Here is an 18881-nt window from a genome sequence, read left to right as displayed (position 1 = left end):
AACTTTACGGCCAGAATTGAGATCGGAACTTCCGTCATAAGTTGTTGCAGTTGTAAGTCAGGTCGAACCCTTTTTGTGACCGTTTTTGCAGCCGTCGTTATGCGAATTCAACTTTCCCGGGAATTGGCAAACGAGGTTTCAAATCTTGATCCCATAACCGCAGGGAGCTGCAGCCAATCCTAAATGCGAAGCAGGTGCCAAATTGTGATCACGCAATCGTGGAGATCTGTACGACAGTCGTCAGTGCAAGTTTCCCGAGGCTGTCATTAACTTCAAACAGATGGTGAAAAAAACCAGTCATAAGTTGAGGACTACCTGTAGGGTGATGATGTCACAGCTATGGCTATGACTATGAGCCAGCCATGTGCAGCAGCAGCCAAAACAGCTAATACAATCCTGGGTTGTATAAACAGAGGCATCGAATCAAGATCACACAAAGGTATTAGTACCGCTTTACAATGCCCTAGTGAGACCACACCTGGAATATTGGAGCCAATTTTGGTCACCATATCACAAAAAAGATGTTGAGAGTTTGGAAAAAAAAATTCAGAGAAGAGCAACCAAGATGATCAAAAGCCTGGAGTCTAAAACATATGAAGAACCGCTGCAGGACTTGGGTTTGGCTAGTCTAAAGAAAAGAAGAAACAGGGGAGACATGATAGCAGCGTTCCAGTATTTGAGGGGCTGCCACAAAGAAGAGGGGGTCCAATTATTCCCCAAAGCACCAGAGGGAAGGACAAGAAACAATGGTTGGAAACTGATCAAAGTGAGAAACAACCTGGATTTAAGGAGAAACTTCCTGACAGTGAGGACAATTAACCAGTGGAACAGCTTGCCACCAGAAATCGTGGGCGCTCCAACAGGAGGTTTTTAAGAAGAGACTGGACAGTCACTTGTCTGAGATGGTATAGATTCTCCTGCTTGAGCAGGGGGCTGGACTAGAAGACCTCCAAAGTCCCTTCCAGCTCTATTCTATTCGTCTATGTTCACAGAAATCCATTCCCCCCCCAAAAAATCAGAAGTTAAGCCAAGAACGCAATTTGTTCCTCGTTGTCTGAAAGACGTAGGAATGATGAGCAGAAGGTCCATGTGATTGAGGGCGGACATCGCTCTGTGTATGTTTGTGTGTGTGTGTGTGTGTGAGAGAGAGAGAGAGAGAGAGAGACAGAAAGAGACACACACACACATACACACACACACACACACACAGAGAAACTATAACACATAAATAAAATAAAATTCCCCATCCCTACGAGCTAAGTGTGGGAATTGCCTGCTTTTAAAAGGCCTCATCTTACATATGCAAATCTTTAATTAAACACACTCATAAAACTATAATGAGCCCTTCATTTAATTAAATGGGGTGACTCATTTCATTAATTTTTAGCAAATCACAAAGCCGCTTGCCTTCCATCCTTTGAATTCAAAAGCAGCAAGAGGAAATTGATTCTAAAAATGCTTTAGATGTCTCTCTACTTTCAGAGGCCCCATGTTGTCTTCAAGGGCTTGTCCACCGTGCGTGTCCAGGTAGTCCTCAACTTACAGCCATCATCGATCCCCAAATTTCTGTGGCTAAGCGAGACGGTGGTTGAGCTTGGCCCCATTTTACGGCCTTTCTTGCCACACTTGTTAAGTCAATCACTGCAGCTCTTCAGTTAGTAACATGGTTGTTAAGTGAATCGGCCTTCCCCATTGGCTTTGCTTGTCAGAAGGTCACAAAAAGGGATCGCTAAGAAGAGCCGTGGTGGTGCAGTGGTTGGAATGCGGTACTGCAGGCGACCTCTGCTGACTGCTGGCTGCCAGCAGTTTGGCAGTTCGATCCTGACCGGCTCACGGTTGACTCAGCCTTCCGTCCTTCCGATGTCGGTAAAATGAGGACCCAGATTGTTGGGGGCAACAGGCTGATTCTGTAAACTGCTTAGAGAGGGCTGTGAAGCACTGTCAAGTGGTATATAAGTCTAAGTGTTACTGATATTGATATTCCATTCCATTCCATTGATGGTGCAGTGGTTAGAATGCAGTATTGCAGGCTAACTCTGCCGACTGCCAGGAGTTCGATCTTGACCAGCTCAAGGTTGACTCAGCCTTCCATCCTTCCGAGGTCGGTAAAATGAGGACCCAGATTGTTGGGGGCAAGTGGCTGACTCTGTAAACCGCTCAGAGAGGGCTATAAAGCACCGTGAAGCAGTATATAAGTCTAGAATGCTATCACTATCTGAATTGTGATCACACCACCATGGGGAATGCTGCAACAGTTGTAAGTGTGAAAAACGGTCGTAATTCAGTGCCGTTGTAACTTTGAATGGTCACTAAACAGTTGTAAGTCGAGGACAACCTGTAGTTGAGTTGAGTTGATTTCTCCCTCTCTCTCCGCACTTCCACATTTGGAAATTATACCTGCTTTTATTTCTGGCTTGTGTCATCCTCTTCACACAGCTGTCCAACTCCTGGATGCAACGGATCCGGACATATTCGCGGAAAGTACGCGAGACACAGGAGGTGAGTTTTCTTGTCCGCTGGAAGCTCTAATTCCATCTCCCCCACCGTCACCTTCATTGGATTCAGACGTTTCAGCAAGGAAGCTCAGCTCACCAAACCATCTTCTGAAATGGTGGCCAATTTTCCTGGGGAAATATCCGTCCCTTTCAAGAGCATTTAAAGCACCACCGTTCTGGCCAAAATACAAGATTATTATCAGTCAGGTGGGGGTAGTGGTTAAGGGGCTGGTCTAGAAACCAGGAGACTGTGAGTTCTAGTCCCTCCTTAGGCATGTAAGTCAGCTTGGTGACTTTGGGCCAATCACCAGGAGACCGTGAGTTCTAGTCCCGCCTTAGGCGTGTAAGTCAGCTTGGTGACTTTGGGCCAATCACCAGGAGACCGTGAGTTCTAGTCCTGCCTTAGGCATGTAAGTCAGCTTGGTGACTTAGTTTAGGCCAATCATCAGGAGACAGTGAGTTCTTGTCCCACCTTAGGTGTGAAAGTCAGTTTGATGACTTTCTGATTCTCTCTCTTCCCCTTATTCTTTCTCTTTTCTTTCTCTTTCTATCTCTCTTCCTCTTCCTTTCTCTCCCACTTTTTGTTTCTCTTTCTCTTCTTTCTGTTTCTTTTTCTCTTTTTCTTTCTTTCTCTTCCACTCTTTCTTTCTGTTTATCTCTCTCTCTTCCTCTTCCTTCCTCTCCCACTTTCTTTCTCTTCTTTCTGTTTTTTCTCTTTCTCTCTTTCTATTCCTCTTTCTGTTTCTTTTTCTCTCTCTCTTCCCCTTATTCTCTTTTCTTTCTTTTTCTCTCTCTTCCTCTTTCTGTTTGTTTCTATTTCTCTTTCTCTTTCTCTCTCTCTTCCTCTTCCTTTCTCTCCCACTTTTTGTTTCTTTTTCTTCTTTGTTTCTTTTTCTTTTTCTTCTTTGTTTCTTTTTCTTTTTTCTCTTTCTGTTTCTGTTTATCTCTCTCTTCCTCTTCCTTCCTCTCCCACTTTCTTTCTCTTCTTTCTGTTTTCTCTCTCTCTCTCCTTCTATTCCTCTCTTTGTTTCTCTCTCTTTTCCTTCCTCTCTCTTTCTGTTTCCCTTTCTCTCTCTCTTTCCCTTATTCTTCCTCTGTCTCTCTCTCCCTTCCTCTTCCTCTCTTCTCTCTGTCTTCCTCCTAGTTTACAAAGCTGCCCGCTGGCCAAGAAGAGGAAACTTCAGCACGTAGAAGCAGAACATCTGGAGCCCAAGAGAAAATCTCATCCCTTGAAGCTCAGCCTTGACGAAGACTATAATGTCGACAGTGATGTGAGTGAAGAGACCGAAGCCAAGCTGGACTCTGTGACAGACGATTCAGAAGGGACCCTGGAGGAGGAGGACGAGGAGGAGGACGAGGACGAGGAGGAGGACGACGAACGAGAAGCCCTTGCACAAAAGGAGGCGTCCAGCAGCCCTCCCTCGGAAGAAGGTGTGGGGTTGCTTCTGATAATGCCAACAGTGTACAGGTAGACTTATGACCAGAATTGGGACGAGAATTTCCATTGATAAGTAAGGCGGTCATTAAGTGAGTCACGGGACCAGAATTTCCATTGCTAAGGGAGGCGGTGGTTAAGTGACCTGTGCCTCATTTTTTTTGACCTTAACAACAGTTATTAAATGAATCGTTGCAGTTGTAAAAGTGACTCTGTCAGAGCATGCACAGTCTTATTGCACTGAAATAACCCAGGAGTAAACACACTAAACAGTGGTTTGTATTAAAGGGTGGTTTATCTTACATTATCTACAATAGCATACACCAGCAGCAATATACGTACACGTACTAATACAGCAGGATCCAACAAACCACACTTACAGCAGGAAACGGAAGAGAGAGAACACATCAGCGGAGCCTTCCCTTTATACAAAGGCTCTTAAAGAGACACAGACCCTGCTGAGTCATTTCCATCATTACATCTTACATCTTACATAAGCCGGTTAGCTGTGAAATCAATATCTTGACAGAATCGCCTGGTTATTAAGCAAATCCCACTTCCCCTATTGACATGGCTTGTCAGAAGCTGGTCAGGAAGGTTTCAAATGGGGAATCACATGACTCCAGGACAGTGCAAGTGTCATAAGAACGTGCTGGTGGCCAAGCGTGTGAATTTTGATCCCATGACCATGGGGAATGCTGCAATGGGTTGTTTTCTTGCAGACGTTACATGACACAATTATGTAACATCATCAATGCTAGTAAGGAATGAGCTTTGCTTTCAATTTATATTCTAGCAGATTGTGCCATCACTGTTGGTGGGAGTGGTCTTGGAGGTTCTTTAGTTGGGCTCCTAGACCACTCCCACCAACACTGATAGGGCAAGCCACTAGAATATAAAACGAGAGCAAGCCCTACTCCCTTCTAGCCCTGATGATGTTACCTAGCTGGGTCATGAAACGTCTGCAAGAAAACCACCAACCTCAGGGTGCACCTAGGACACTCCAGCATCTCCCTCGACTTGCAGTGCAAAAGCCTCAGACACCACATAACAAAGTAGGGACATCCCCCTTCCCCCCCCCCCCAGTTGGCTACCACAATTTTGAAGGAATTCTCTTTCCAATCCAGGCCAAAGAATGGAAGGAACTCTCGTGTCTGAACGGAAAGTGTCGGAAAGTGAAGGCGAAGTCTCCAGCAGCGGGGGAAACACCATGCATCTGCTCTGTGAAGGAGCAATGGAAGAAGAGGAGGAGGAGGAGGAGGAGGAGGAAGAGGAAGAGGAGGAAGAGGAGGAGGAAGCAGTGGAGGAGGAATGCGAGAAGGAGATCGTCATCCACCCAGAAGATGCAGAAGAAGTCATTGAGGTCACCAGCGAGCGCAGCAGTGATTTGTACCTGGAACATCAGGAGGATGAGGCGAGTTGTGAAGACTCGTGCAAACTGCAAAAGGAGGAAGAGGAGGAGGAAGAAGAGGAAGAGGAGGATGACGAAGAAGACCGTGAAGAAGAGGAGGAGGAGGAGGAGGAAGAAGAAGAAGAATACGAAGAGGAGGAAGAAGAAGAGGAAGGGGAAGCGATGGCTGAGGTAATCTGTCCAGAAACTCCTCACATTTCTCAGGATAGCCCCCAAGCCCACTGTGAAAGACCGACGGTCAACCCCAAGCCGGAATATTCTGTCATTGTGGAGGTGAGGTCCGACGACGAAAAGGACGACGATTCCCACTCCCAAAAGTCCACGGTAACCGATGAATCCGAGATGTATGACATGATGACGCGGGGAAATCTGGGCCTGTTGGAGCAGGCCATCGCCCTGAAAGCTGAACAGGTCAAGGTGGTGAGGGAGCCCGGCCAGCAGGTGACCGGAGAGCACGCGAAACATTTCCAAGTGGAGGAGAAGCAGAACAAGACCTTGGAATCCATCAGGAAGAACTATTACAGCAAAGGTAAGGAGAGGTGGCTCGGCACAAGGCCTCAGGGGTTAAAGACGCTGAGCTTATCAGCTAGAAAGCTGATAGCCTGGGTTCGAGACCCAGCACCACAAGATGGGGTGAGCTCCGGTTCTTGCCTCAGCTCCTGTGCACCTAGCAGTGCTAGAAACCGTGCAAATGTCTGTGGAGATTCTCATCATCCAGGTCATAGTTGTCCCAAAAATGCTTTTTCAGGAGGCAACTGGACTTTCTTGTGTTCCTTTGAAGACATTTCGCTTCTCATGCAAGAAGCTTCTTCAGCTCTGACTGGCGCTCTATTTCAAAATTGAACAGCCTTCTCTCAACAGAGGGGGAGGGATACGACACCATCTATCTCCAGTCTACAACACCGTCCTTTCAGAAGTTTCAAGAAGGCTCCACACCCATTTGCACCACTCAGGTGACCCCGAGGACACAGATCCAGGTGGCCTCAACAACTCTCTAAAAGAATGCAAATGACCAGCTGTCTGCAAGGAGTATAAATCCTTCCCTTCCCCACCATCCAGTCAGAGCTGAAGAAGCTTCTTGGATGAGAAGCGAAACGTCTTCAAAAGAAAACAAGAAAGTCCAGTTGCCTCGTGAAGGAAATCACGCGATCCCATCATAGATATGAAACCAGTTGCAAAACATCTGAATGTTGATCACGTGACCCTGGAGACGCTGCTACGGTTGTAAATGTGAAAACTGGTCATGAGTCGCTTTTTTGGGTCCTGTTGTAACTTTGAAGGGCCACTAAATGAACTGTTGTAAGTCGAGGGCTAACTCTGTAACCTCCCAATGTGGCGGTTACCTTTGGCAAAAGCTGGTTTTAAGAAAGGAGTGGATCGTGAACGTACTATAGCTCTAAAGACAGATGTCGGGTTCAACACTGGGCTTCCGTTAAGGAGTAAGTCTCCAGAGGGAGCTTCTTACTTATTATACAGGTAGTCCTTGACTTACGGCCCCAATGGAGCCGAAAATTTATGTTGCTAAGCGAAACATTGGTTAAGCGAGTTTTGCCCCGTCTTACAACTTTTCTTGCCACAGTTGTTATGTGAATCGTTGCAGTTGTTAAGTTAGTAACATAGTTGTTAAGTGAACCTGGCTTCCCCCTTGAATTTGCTTGTCAGAAGGTTGCAAAAGGGGATCTCATGACCCCTGGGACATTGTAACCATCACAAAAAGGAACTAATCGCCAGGCGTCTGAATTTTGAGCACGTGACCCTGGGGACGCTGCAACGGCCGTGCGAAAAACGGTCCTACGTCACTTTTTTCACTGCTGTTGCAACCTTGGAACGGTCACTAAATGACGTGTTGTAAGTCAAGGACTGCCTGACCCTGGTTTCCCGGGGTAGCTTTGTTCATCCCTGTCGGAGACGGAACCTGGAATTAAATAAGACATTTGAGTCAATAAACCGCGGCAACTTCTGCAGTTTTGATGACCGCAGGGTTCCAGTTCAATCGGATGAACTGGGCGCGTTTATAGAGCTTTGAAGGGACGTTTCACTTCCACGCTGATGGGCGCAGAGCTGCTAGGAGCACAAAAGGGAAGGAAACGCTCCTTGAAGAAAAGAGAAAACGGCTTGGGTGGCTTCGCTTTGCACGACTTCTTGAGGGATTTTTGAGAAGTGGGAATGGCTTTGGGAAGTGGAGGAAGCCGTGATGAAAAGTCTCCCAGCCAGGCCATTTGTATCCTCGCTGACATCTTGATGAGGCAAATAAGGTGATTTCCACCCCCGTTGTGTGTCTTGCTGAGGCAAAACATTGTTCCCTTGGGCAGGCTAGCAGGTGATCAGAATGTTGATCTGATCTGTATAGGAACATCACTTTCTTTCTCTTTCTTTCTTTCTTTCTTTCTTTCTTTCTTTCTTTCTTTCTTTCACTCTCTTTCACTCTCTTTCTTTCTCTTCCTTCCTTTCCTTTCTTTCTCTCTTTCTTTCTTCCTTCCTTTCTTTCTCTCTCTCTTTATTTCATTCTCTTCCTTCCTTCCTTTCCTTTCTTTCTCTCTTTCTTCCTTCCTTCCTTCCTTTCTTTCTTTCTCTCTCTCTTTCTTTCTTTCACTCTCTCTCTTTCTTTCTCTTCCTTCCTTTCCTTTAATTCTCTCTTCTTTTCTTCCTTCCTTCCTTTCTTCCTTCCTTCCTTCCTTCCTTCCTTTCTTTATTTTTCTTTCTTTCTTCCTTCCTTCCTTTCTCTTTCTCTCTCTCTCTTTCTTTCTCTCTCTCTATTTCTTTCTTTCTCTTCCTTCCTTCCTTCCTTCCTTCCTTCCTTTCCTTTCCTTTCCTTTCCTTTCCTTTCTTTCTCTCTCTTCCTTCCTTCTTTCTTTCTTTCTTTCTTTCTTTCTTTCTTTCTTCTTTCTCTTTCTTCCTTCCTTCCTTTCTTTCTTTCTTCCTTCCCCCCCTCTCTCTCCCTTCCTTCCTTCCTTCATTTATATCCCACCTTTATTATTTTTACAAATAACTCAAGGCAGGCAAACATATCCAACACACCTTCCTCCTCCCCACAACTATAAGCCTGTGAGGTGGGTTGGGTTGAGAGAGAGGGACTGGCCCAAAGTCACCTAGCTGGCTACGGTGGGACTAGAGCTCACTGCCTCCTGGTGAAGGGCCTAAAGTCACCCAGCCACCTTCATGCCTAAGGCGGGACTAGAACTCTTCTTCCTGTAATATTCTCCTTTTGTCTACATTAAACAAATATAATTCTTAATATTTTCAATACAAACCAAGCTGAATATAAACATTTTTAATATTTATGCATATAATAATAACATCAACATTTAACATGTTTTTTACTCAGCTTATTTCCATTGTATTTATAAAAATCATCTTATTAAATCATTCTATGTCCTGTTTTCAAGATTCTTATTAAGGCTTAGTTTCCCCTCACCGACCAAATCTTATTGTAAGCTCGTTTGTGCACCGTCTTCATTCGTTTTCTAGATTCTTCAAGACCCGAGAAGCGTGAAATCAAATGTCCCACTCCAGGCTGTGATGGCACCGGCCACGTCACAGGACTCTATCCCCACCATCGTAGTTTGTCTGGTTGCCCGCACAAAGACAGGATCCCTCCTGAGAGTAAGTGCATCTTAAAATTCACTACATTGCTGTAACAGCTAGGACAGTGGTAGGCCACCTTGGCTCTTTTATGACTCGTGGACTTCAACTCCCAGAATTCCTGAGCCAGCCATGCTGAGGGGAGAGGGAGAGGTTTCCAAGCTGAGCCTTGCTGGCTCAGGAATTCTGGGAGTTGAAGTCCACGAGTCATAAAAGAGCCAAGGTTGCCTACCCCTGTCCTAGGATGCCACTGAAGGACCCAATGTTGGGTTTAGACCAAAGGTAGGCAACCTTGGCTCTTTTATGACTTGTGGACTTCAACTCCCAGAATTCCTGAGCCAGCCATGCTGAGGGGAGAGGGAGAGGTTTCCAAGCTGAGCCTTGCTGGCTCAGGAATTCTGGGAGTTGAAGTCCACGAGTCATAAAAGAGCCAAGGTTGCCTACCCCTGAGTTAGGACAATTCTTATAAAACAGCTGATGTACGATCATTCATGTAGTGGCCAAGTACTTTTGCCACAGTTGTTAAGTGAATCACTGCAGTCCTTAAGTGAATGACATGTTGTTAAGTGGATCTACTTCCCCTATTGACTTTGCTTGTTGAAAGCCATTTGGGAAGGCCACAAAAAGAGACCACATCACCCTGGGACACTGCAAATGTTATAAGTAACGTATTCCCCTGAAAATAAGACCGGGTCTTATATTAATTTTTGCTCCAAAACATGCATTAGGGCTTATTTTCTGGTTAGGGCTTATATTTGGGGAAATATGGTACTAAATGCATCCGTCTGGGCTGACAATCTTATTTTTGGGGTAGGGCTTATATTACGAGCATCCTGAAAAATCACGTTAGGACTTATTTTCCCGGTTAAGTCTTATTTTCGGGAAAACATTGTACATGCCAATTGTCAAGCATCTGAATTCTGGTCATGTGACTGTGGGGAATGCCACAATGGTCGTAAGCACGAGGACCAGCTGTGAGTCACTTTTTCCAGTGTAAGTGGAGGAGCCCTTGTAATTTTCTTTCAAGTCCTCAAAGAAGACTGTGAAATTAAAATATATACCGGCAGTCCTCGACTTACGACCACAGGTGAGCCCAAAATTTCTGTTGCTAAGCAACAGAAGGCAATGAATTTTGCTCCATTTTATGACCTTTTTGGCCACAAATGTTAAGGAAATCAGTGCAGTTGCTAAGTTAGTAACGTGAACCTGGCTTCCCCATTGACTTTCCTCATCAGAAGTTTGCAAAAGATGATCACATGACCCCAGGATACGGCAACTGTCATAATCCATCACATGCTAATTGCCAAGCATCCAAATTTTGATCACATGACCATGAGGATGCTGCAATGGTCATAAAGTGTGAAAAATATAAGTCACTTTTTTCAGTGCTAGTGTAATTTCAAATGGTCACTAAATTAATGGTTGTAAGTAGAGGATTACCTACACTAGTTGGATATAATGTGAGTCTAGGCCATGGGTAGGCAACCTTGGCTCTTTTATGACTGGTGGACTTCAACTCCCAGAATTCCTGAGCCAGCAAGGCTCAGCTTGGAAACCTCTCCTTTTCCCCTCAGCGTGGCTGGCTCAGGAATTCTGGGAGTTGAAGTCCACGAGTCATAAAGGAGCCAAGGTTGCCTACCCCTGGTCTAGGCCCATGTTTAGAAAATGATGGATTTTCCTCATGAAGCAGGAGGAAAATGGAGGCTGATTACGGAGCCCAGATGAAGAATCCTCTAGCAAAAACGTCTGGAGTATCCTAATTTATTTATTTTATTTATTATTTTAATTTATTACAGCTCCACTGGGATAAATCGGCAACTTTATCTGCATCGGTGCCCATACAATGCAGTAAAAAAAGAAAGAAAAGAAAAAAGAAAAGTGATATTGTTTTTTTTCTCTCAACATGTTTGGAGAAAAAAATTGAATAGGCCAGTGCTGAGCGGTTTTAAATTTTAATAAGACAGTGTGATGCGGGAGAGTTTCATTTACTTTTTCCCCAAAGGGGAAATATTTGCTACTTCTGACTCTAAAATAATTTCTTTTATAATCCTCTCTCAAGAAAGAAGGTGTGAGCTTATGAAAAATAACAATAAAAAAACCCAATCTGTCTTATCAGTTCATTTCAAAGGCTGAAGACATACCCCCCCCCCCAAAAAAAAACCCTAAGAGAAAGGAACATTGGTCGTTTATTTCCTCATGGGTAAATGAAAAACAAAATAAGTGCAAGTGCTGTTCTTCTGAAAGATATTTTTCTTTACTTTCAAGGTTATCTTCATAAAAGGCAATGAGGTTAAAATATATATGTTTGTTTTAAAGAATCAGAGGTTTGAGAAATATACATGGAAACCCAATCCCTTGAAACAGAGAACATATCTGACTTCACTGCAGGAAGCAAATTGGATGACCTGTTAGTCTGCCTGTCTATCATCTTATCTATCTATGTCTCTCCTATCTTATCTATCTTTTTATCATCTATCATCTACCTCATCTATCTGTCTATCTGTTTGTCTATCTACTGTCTCATCTATCTATGTTTCTCATCTATCTCATCTATCTTTTTATCATCTATCTATCTATTATCTATTATCTATCTATCTATCTATCCTTTTTATCATCTCTCATCTGTCTGTCTGTCTATCATCTCACCTATCTACGTCTCTTATCTATCTCATCTGTCTGTCTGTCTGTCTGTCTGTCTGTCTGTCTGTCTGTCTGCCTGTCTGTCTGTCTGTCTGTCTATCTTTCTGTCTATGTCTCTTTATCTCATCTATCTTTTTAACATCTATATCTGTCTGCCCGTCTATCATCTCATTTATCCAAGTCTGTCATATCTATCCTTTTATCATCTATCATCTACCTCATCTATGTCTGTTGGTCTATCTGACTATCTATCTATCTATCTATCTATCTATCTATCTATCTATCTATCTATCTATCTATCTATCTATCTATCTATCTATCTATCTATCTATGTCTCTCATTTATCTCATCTATCTTTTTAACATCTATCACCTACAGCAGAGGTCTCCAACCTATCCAGGCTCGCAGCTTCCAAATCATTGTGCGCACGTGTGTGCATGCAAATGGGGCCATGCATACTGGTGCAGCATTAGCGGCCCCGTTCGTGCATGCAGCATGCGCTGGTGCCATGTGCATGTGCAAACGGCTGTGCACCCCCCATGGCAGCTAGCGGCCCCACTCGCGCATCTCTGAACAGCTGTGCAATCTGCCCAGTGCTAGCGGCCCCGTTCATGCATGCACAAACGGGGCCGCAGGCACTAGTGCGAGTGGGGGAATGCGTGCCCATGAGTGCATGCACCGACCAGCCATTTCTGCAGCCTGCTGGCGAAGAGCCCGCAGCCCGGTCCCAGGCCATAGCCCATAGGTTGGGGACCCCTGACCTACAGTATCTATCTATCTATCTATCTATCTATCTATCTATCTATCTATCTATCTATCTATCTATCTATCTATCTATCTATCTATCTATCTATCTATCTATCTACCATCTCATCCATCTATGTCTCTCATCTATCTCATCTATCTTTTTATCATCTAGTCTAAAGAAAAGAAAAAATAGGGGAGACATAATAGCAGTATTCCAGTATTAGAGGGGCTGCCACAAAGAAGAGGAAGGGTCACGTTATTCACCAAAGCACCAGAGGGCAGGACAAGAAACAATGGTTGGAAACTGATCAAAGAGAGAAGCAACCTGGAATTAAGGCGAAACTTCCTGACAGTGAGGACAATTAACTAGTGGAACAACCTACCTCCACAAATCGTGGATGCTCCATCACTGGAGATTTTTAACAAGAGGCTATACAGCCACTTGTTTGAGATGGTATAAGTTCTCCTGCTTGAGGACGGGGCTGGACTAGAAGACCTCCAAGGTCCCTTCTAGCTCTATTCTATATTCTATATTCTATCTCATCTATGTAGGTCTTTAGTTATCTATCTATCTATCTATCTATCTATCTATCTATCTATCTATCTATCTATCTATCTATCTATCTATCTATCTATCTATCTATCAAAAAAAAGTCAGGGAAACAGTCGGTCCACTAAAGAGAGAAGATGGCAAGGAAGTAACCAGCAGCAGGGTAAAAGCAGAGTCGTTTAACTCATTCTTTGCATCAGTCGTTGCGCAAAAACCATCCTACCAAAAACATAACTGTAAAAGAACCGGAGAACTACCAGAGGATTCGAAAAGAGCTGATGTGGTCCCATCTTCAAAAATGGGGAAAAAAACCAGACCCAGGAAACTATAGACCAGTGATGGCGAGCCTTTTAGAGACTGAGTGCCCAAACTACAACCCAAAACCCACTTATGCATCACCGGGTGCCGGGTGGATGTGACCCATTGGGTGGCCGTGGCCCATTGGGTGGCCGTGGCCGCGGTGGTAACGGCAGACTGGGTGGGACTAAAAAGTTCAATCAATCAATTCCAACTTTGCAAGACCTTTTTTTTTCCCGCGAGAAGTTGAAATTGACTGATTAAACTTTTTTTTTTTTTTGCACACGGCGGCGGCGGCCTAAAAAAAGTTTTATAAAACCCAGCTGAAGGCCTAGGACTGGGGCGACAGCGCGCGTGCCCACAGAGAGGGCTCTGAGTGCCGCCTCTGGCACCTGTGCCATAGGTTCGCCACCACTGCTATAGACCAATCAGCCTAACATCAATATCTGGGAAGATACTGGAAAACATAATAAAAAAACAGATCTGTGAACATCTAGAAACAAATAAAATCATAACTAGTAGCCAGAACGGGTTTGTTAGACAGCTATTTGTCTGAAATGCTTGAGCAGGGGGTGGGACTAGAAGACCTCCAGGGTCCCTTCCAAGTCTGTTACTTCTATTATTATTATTATTATTATTATTATTATTATTATTATTATTATTATTATTATTATTATTATTATTATTATTATTATTATTATTATTATTATTATTATTGTTATTATTATTATTATTGCTTTCTCACCTTTCTCCTCATTTTCTTTTTAATTCTCAAGTTCTGGCCATGCACGAGAATGTATTAAAGTGCCCAACACCTGGATGCACCGGACAGGGCCATGTAAATAGCAACCGTAATACTCACCGAAGGTAGGTGATTTTTCCACTGTATCCTAGATATTTGAAATAATAATGGGTCAGGAAGCCGTTTGTTTAGCTAATATGATTAGCTGATTGGGACAGCAATTGAACTGAAAGAGAAAGAATTTAGAAGGGCTGGAAACGGAGAACAGCATCAGAAACTGTCTTGCATTTTTCTCTCGTCCACTTTGCATTCATTTGCACGCACACACAAAAAGAATTTTCTCTGGAAAGGAGGAAAAAAGAAACTTTTAGGCAGGTCTCATAGATAAATGTTTGATATTCTCACACTTATGTAGTGACAAAACAATTAAGGAAGTCCATACGCACGTTGTGGTTTTCACTATAGGTAATCCTTGATTTATGAGCACAGTTGTGCTCAATATTTGTACTGTTAATCCAGGCATGGGTGGAGTGAATGTTGTTCCATTTTTACAACCTTTTTTTGCCACAGATGTTAACCGAATCACTGCATTTGTGAAGTGAACCATGCAGTCTTTAAGCAAATGGGGCTTCTCTCATTAACTTTGCTTGTAAGAAGCTGGCTGGGGCCCCTGTCATAAATATATGCCAGTTGCCAAGCCCCCAAATTTTAATCACATGACTGTGGGGATCTTACAACGGTCATAAGTGTGAAAATGGGTCATAAGTCACTTTTTTCAGTCCTGTTGGAACAATCCCTAAACGAATAGTTGTAAGTCGAGGGCTACCTGAATTTAATCTCCCCCATAGCCTCCCTGGCTGTTTATGCTTCCATTCGGTTTTAAAGCAAGATAATTACCCGTAAGAGGGAATTACAGGAATTATTGTAATTACAACTAATGGCGAGACCAGAATTTCCCTTGCTAAGCATGGGGTGATTGTTAAATGAGTCACGCTCCTTTTTACTACCTTTGCCATGTTTGTTAAGTGAATCACACAGTCGTTAAGTGAATAAGCTTCCCGAATTGCAGGAGAGCGCGACTATGGCCACTTTGCGACCTGTGGACTTCAACTCCCAGAATTCCTGAGTCAGCCATTGGGAGGAAGTGGGCAACTATGGCCCCTTTGCGACCTGTGGGCTTCAACTCCCAGAATTCCTGAGCCAGACATTGGGAGGAAGTGGGCAACTATGGCCCTTTTGCGACCTGTGGACTTCAACTCCCAGAATTCCTGAGCCACCGTGGAACTCTCAGGAATTCTGGGAGTTGAAGTCCACAGGTCGTAAAGGAGTCAAAGCTGCCCACTTCCACCCAATTGACTTTGCTTGTCAGAACTCAGTTGGGAAGGTCGCAAATGACGATCACATGACTCCGGGATGTTGTAAATATGTGCTAGCCCAAATTTTGATCATGTGACCAGGGGGATGGTGCAAAAGTACAAGGTCCAGTTACTTTTTGCAGTGCCATTGTAACTTCCAATGGTCACTAAACAAATGGATGTAAGTCAAGGACTACCTGTACTCCTATAGTACAGGGTAATCCTTGACCCATGTCACAATTTAGCGCCAAATTTCTGCTGCTAGATGAGCTATTTGTTAAGTGAATTTTATCCCATTTTACAACAGTAAATCACTGCGGCTGTTAAGTTAGTAAAACGGTTGTTAAGTGAATCTGGCTTCCCCCATTGACTTTGCTTGTCCGAAGGTCGCCAAAGGAGATCACGTGACCCCGGGACACTGCATCCGTCATAAGTATGAGTCAGTTGCCAAGCATCTGACTTTTGAATATGTTACTATGGGGATGCTGCAACGGTCATAACTGTGAAAATCGGTCGTAAGTCACTTTTTTCAGTGACGTTGTAACTTCGAACAGTCACTAAATGAACTGTTGTAAGTTGAGGACTACCCTGTACTGCTTTTTTTAGAAGCAGAGATTATGTCACCACAAAGAAATTGTCAAAAAATTGTCAAAAAAAATGTCAGCATTGTCTTTTCTTTGAGGCGATTAAATTTTCTGCCCGATTTTTGTGCTCAACAGTACAAGCATTCTATGCTGGGTTAATTCTTGACTAGGATTGGTTCCCCAACCCCCAACATATCTTGAAGGATTTACAATGTTGTTGACATTCTTGCGTGAGCTTTTTTGCTTTGCAGAATATTTTGAAATCTCCAAGGCGCTGCACACCTTCTTATAACGGTTCTATGTTATTTTATTGTGTTGATTTTATTTAATCCCTGCATTCCTCTTCCCTGTTATTTTTTTTTTCTTCTGCTTCTTCCTTGCTTTCAAGGTTATCGAATAGACCGACAGGGTAACGTCGACGACTTTTTAATCGGTTTTGAGTGCTCTTCGTTGGCGGAGGTAGGCCGCTGGGAAGTTTTGTAGTGAGCTTAAGTCTAGCCTAGGAGTCCATTAGGTCGGTTTACCTCGATTGGAGACAAAAAAGGAAAAGGAGAGTTTTTCGGTCAAATCCCTTACACACGGGTGCCTTGGCCATTTTAAGACCATTACACAGTCTTTAATAGGGTTGCCAGGTGTCCACTATTTGAGTGGACAGTCCACTTTTTTCACATTATGTTCACTATTTTTTTTCACAAAATAGTGGACATTTTTTTTATTCAAAAGCTTTATGATGAAATGGTACGTAATCTAAAGCTGTACAGTCTACTTTTTTTACTACTTAACACCCCCCGCCGCTTGTCCGCTATTTTTTGGAAGCAGACCTGGCAACCCTAGTCTTTAAGTGAATAAGCTTCCCCCATTGCAGGGGAGGGCAACTCTGGCCCCTTTGTGACCTGTGGACTTCAACTCCCAGAATTCCTGAGCCAGCCATTGGGAGGAAGTGGGCAACTATGGCCCCTTTGCGACCTGTGGACTTCAACTCCCAGAATTCCTGAGCTATGTTGGCTGGGGAATTATGGGAGTTGAAGTCCACAGGTCTTAAAATGGCCAAGGCTAGGCACACCCGATTTAGGGAAATGGCAGGACCCTTTCCAGCCACTAATCCATCTCTGACTGTCAAATGTTTTTCTTTGAATGAAAAATAAAATGTAATATTCCCAGTCAGGCCACACTGAATCAGGAAGGTCTTCTGTAGCATCCATTAATTCTGAGTTGACAGGCCAAAGGGGTTTTTAACAGAGTCCCAAGCCATGTCTTACTGTGCACACAGCAGTGCAGATGGCCCAACAATCACATTGATTATGTTGACATTATGAAGATGGAAAGGATAGAAAGTTCCCCCATCCCATTTTTCATTTTGTGTGGCGTGTTAACATTTCTCCATGACTCTCGGTTCCATCGCTGGGTGGACTGGATGTGGGTGCTAATTAATTATCCAATGGTTTAATAAACTGGCTCTCTGCACTTCTCATGATTAGCTGATTAGAGACTGCATCCATGTACCATCTTAAGATAGCTGCTACAGGGCTAGATTGCAAAGGAAGTGCCAAAGTTTTGATTTCGAAAATCCCTTTACTTAGAACTGTGGAACTACCAGCTATGCTGACTCAGGAATTCTGGGAGATGAAGTTCATGAGTCATAAAAGAACCAAGGTTGCCTACCCCTGGATTAGTCACTAGAAGATTTCCAAGGTCCCTCCCAGCTGTATTATTCTGTTCTCTTCTGTTAGCTGAATATGTTAAAGCTGGAATAATATTTTTTAAAAGTTCAATAACAGAGCATTAACTTTCAGGGTTGAGGGAAATAAAAACTGAAGTCTGAAGTCTAGGAACCAGTAAGTGAATTGAGCAAGTATTCTTGCTAAAAACAGGTTGCCTAGATGTGGAACTTCCAACTTTGTCACTTCTTCAAATCAAAAGCACAGAGCCAGAAATAAATCAGAAACAAATCAAATCAAAGTTTCCCAAAACAAAGTCATGAAATCCAATAATGCATGAGCTTTTTGTGGATTGGTGTAAAGTGTAAACCCTTTCATTCTATTGAAGTAAGCCTGTAGTATAGGATTTTACTATCGCTCTCTAAAGACGCTATACGTTTTCTATCAGATATGAAAATTGGTAACACTTAGAATCATCAATTGCTTCCTAAAAGCATATTTATAACATCTCTTCCATTTTGCTATCTACATTTCCCTTTTATACTTCATACTATGTGTTTATAAATGGATTCTATTCAAGAGAAAAAAGAATTTGAACACAAACAGTATCTATAGCCTCAATTCCTAATTTGCTCAGAAAATAATTCCAAATGATTCTTTCTTCATATTATAATAATCTATGATCATAATAAAATACTGTGATTGGATTGGATTGGATCCTTCCTATGTTTGTCTTTAATGGATGAATACGAGGGATCCTTGGTGCTCTCTGAGTTTAGCTGTTTTCTTGCAGACGCTTCATTACCAAACTAGGTAACATCATCAGTGCTAGAAGGGATGAGATTAGCTCTCTGTTTATATATAAGGCCCTTCTAGCACTGATGATGTTACCTAGTTTGGTAATGAAGTGTCTGCAAGAAAACAACCAAGCTCAGAGAGCATCAAGGACCCCACAATCCTCCTCTTCCTCCTCCTCCTCCTTCTTCTTCTTCCTCCTTTCTTCTTTCCTTCCTACTTGTCTTCCCTTCTCTATTCCTTCTCTCCCTCCCTCTTCCTCCTCTCTCCTCCTCCTCCTCCTCTTCTTCTTCTTCTTCTTCTTCTTCTTCCTTTCTTCTTTCCTTCCTACTTGTCTTCCCTTCTCTATTCCTTCTCTCCCTCCCTCTTCCTCCTCTCTCCTCCTCCTCTTCTTCTTCTTCTTCTTCTTCTTCTTCCTTTCTTCTTTCCTTCCTACTTGTCTTCCCTTCTCTATTCCTCCTCTCCCTCCTTCTTCTTCCTCTCTCCTCCTCCTCTTCCTCTTCCTCTTCCTCCTCCTCCTCCTTCTCCTCCTCCTCCTCCTCTTCTTCTTCTTCTTCTTCTTCTTCTTCTTCTTCTTCTTCTTCTTCTTC

The 18881-nt window shown here is 43.4% G+C and overlaps 1 protein-coding gene across 1 annotated transcript in view; it reads left to right on the top strand.

Annotated features, from left to right (window-relative positions):
- MYT1 (myelin transcription factor 1) overlaps positions 1 to 18881 on the top strand; it is an 83264-nt gene that overhangs the window by 7462 nt on the left and 56921 nt on the right. Inside the window, exons 3-7 of the mRNA XM_029286047.1 lie at positions 2437 to 2499; positions 3640 to 3926; positions 5058 to 5870; positions 8810 to 8944; positions 13934 to 14024. Of these exons, the coding sequence (XP_029141880.1) occupies positions 2437 to 2499; positions 3640 to 3926; positions 5058 to 5870; positions 8810 to 8944; positions 13934 to 14024 (1389 nt within the window). The remainder of the gene's footprint in view (positions 1 to 2436; positions 2500 to 3639; positions 3927 to 5057; positions 5871 to 8809; positions 8945 to 13933; positions 14025 to 18881) is intronic.

This window comes from Protobothrops mucrosquamatus, unplaced genomic scaffold (genome assembly GCF_001527695.2).
Source record: "Protobothrops mucrosquamatus isolate PMUCROS unplaced genomic scaffold, P.Mucros_1.0 scaffold2791, whole genome shotgun sequence".
In the NCBI taxonomy this organism is placed as follows: Eukaryota; Metazoa; Chordata; class Lepidosauria; order Squamata; family Viperidae; genus Protobothrops; species Protobothrops mucrosquamatus.
Note: the sequence above shows the minus strand (reverse complement) of the source record. Positions and strands in the feature narration are given on the sequence as shown.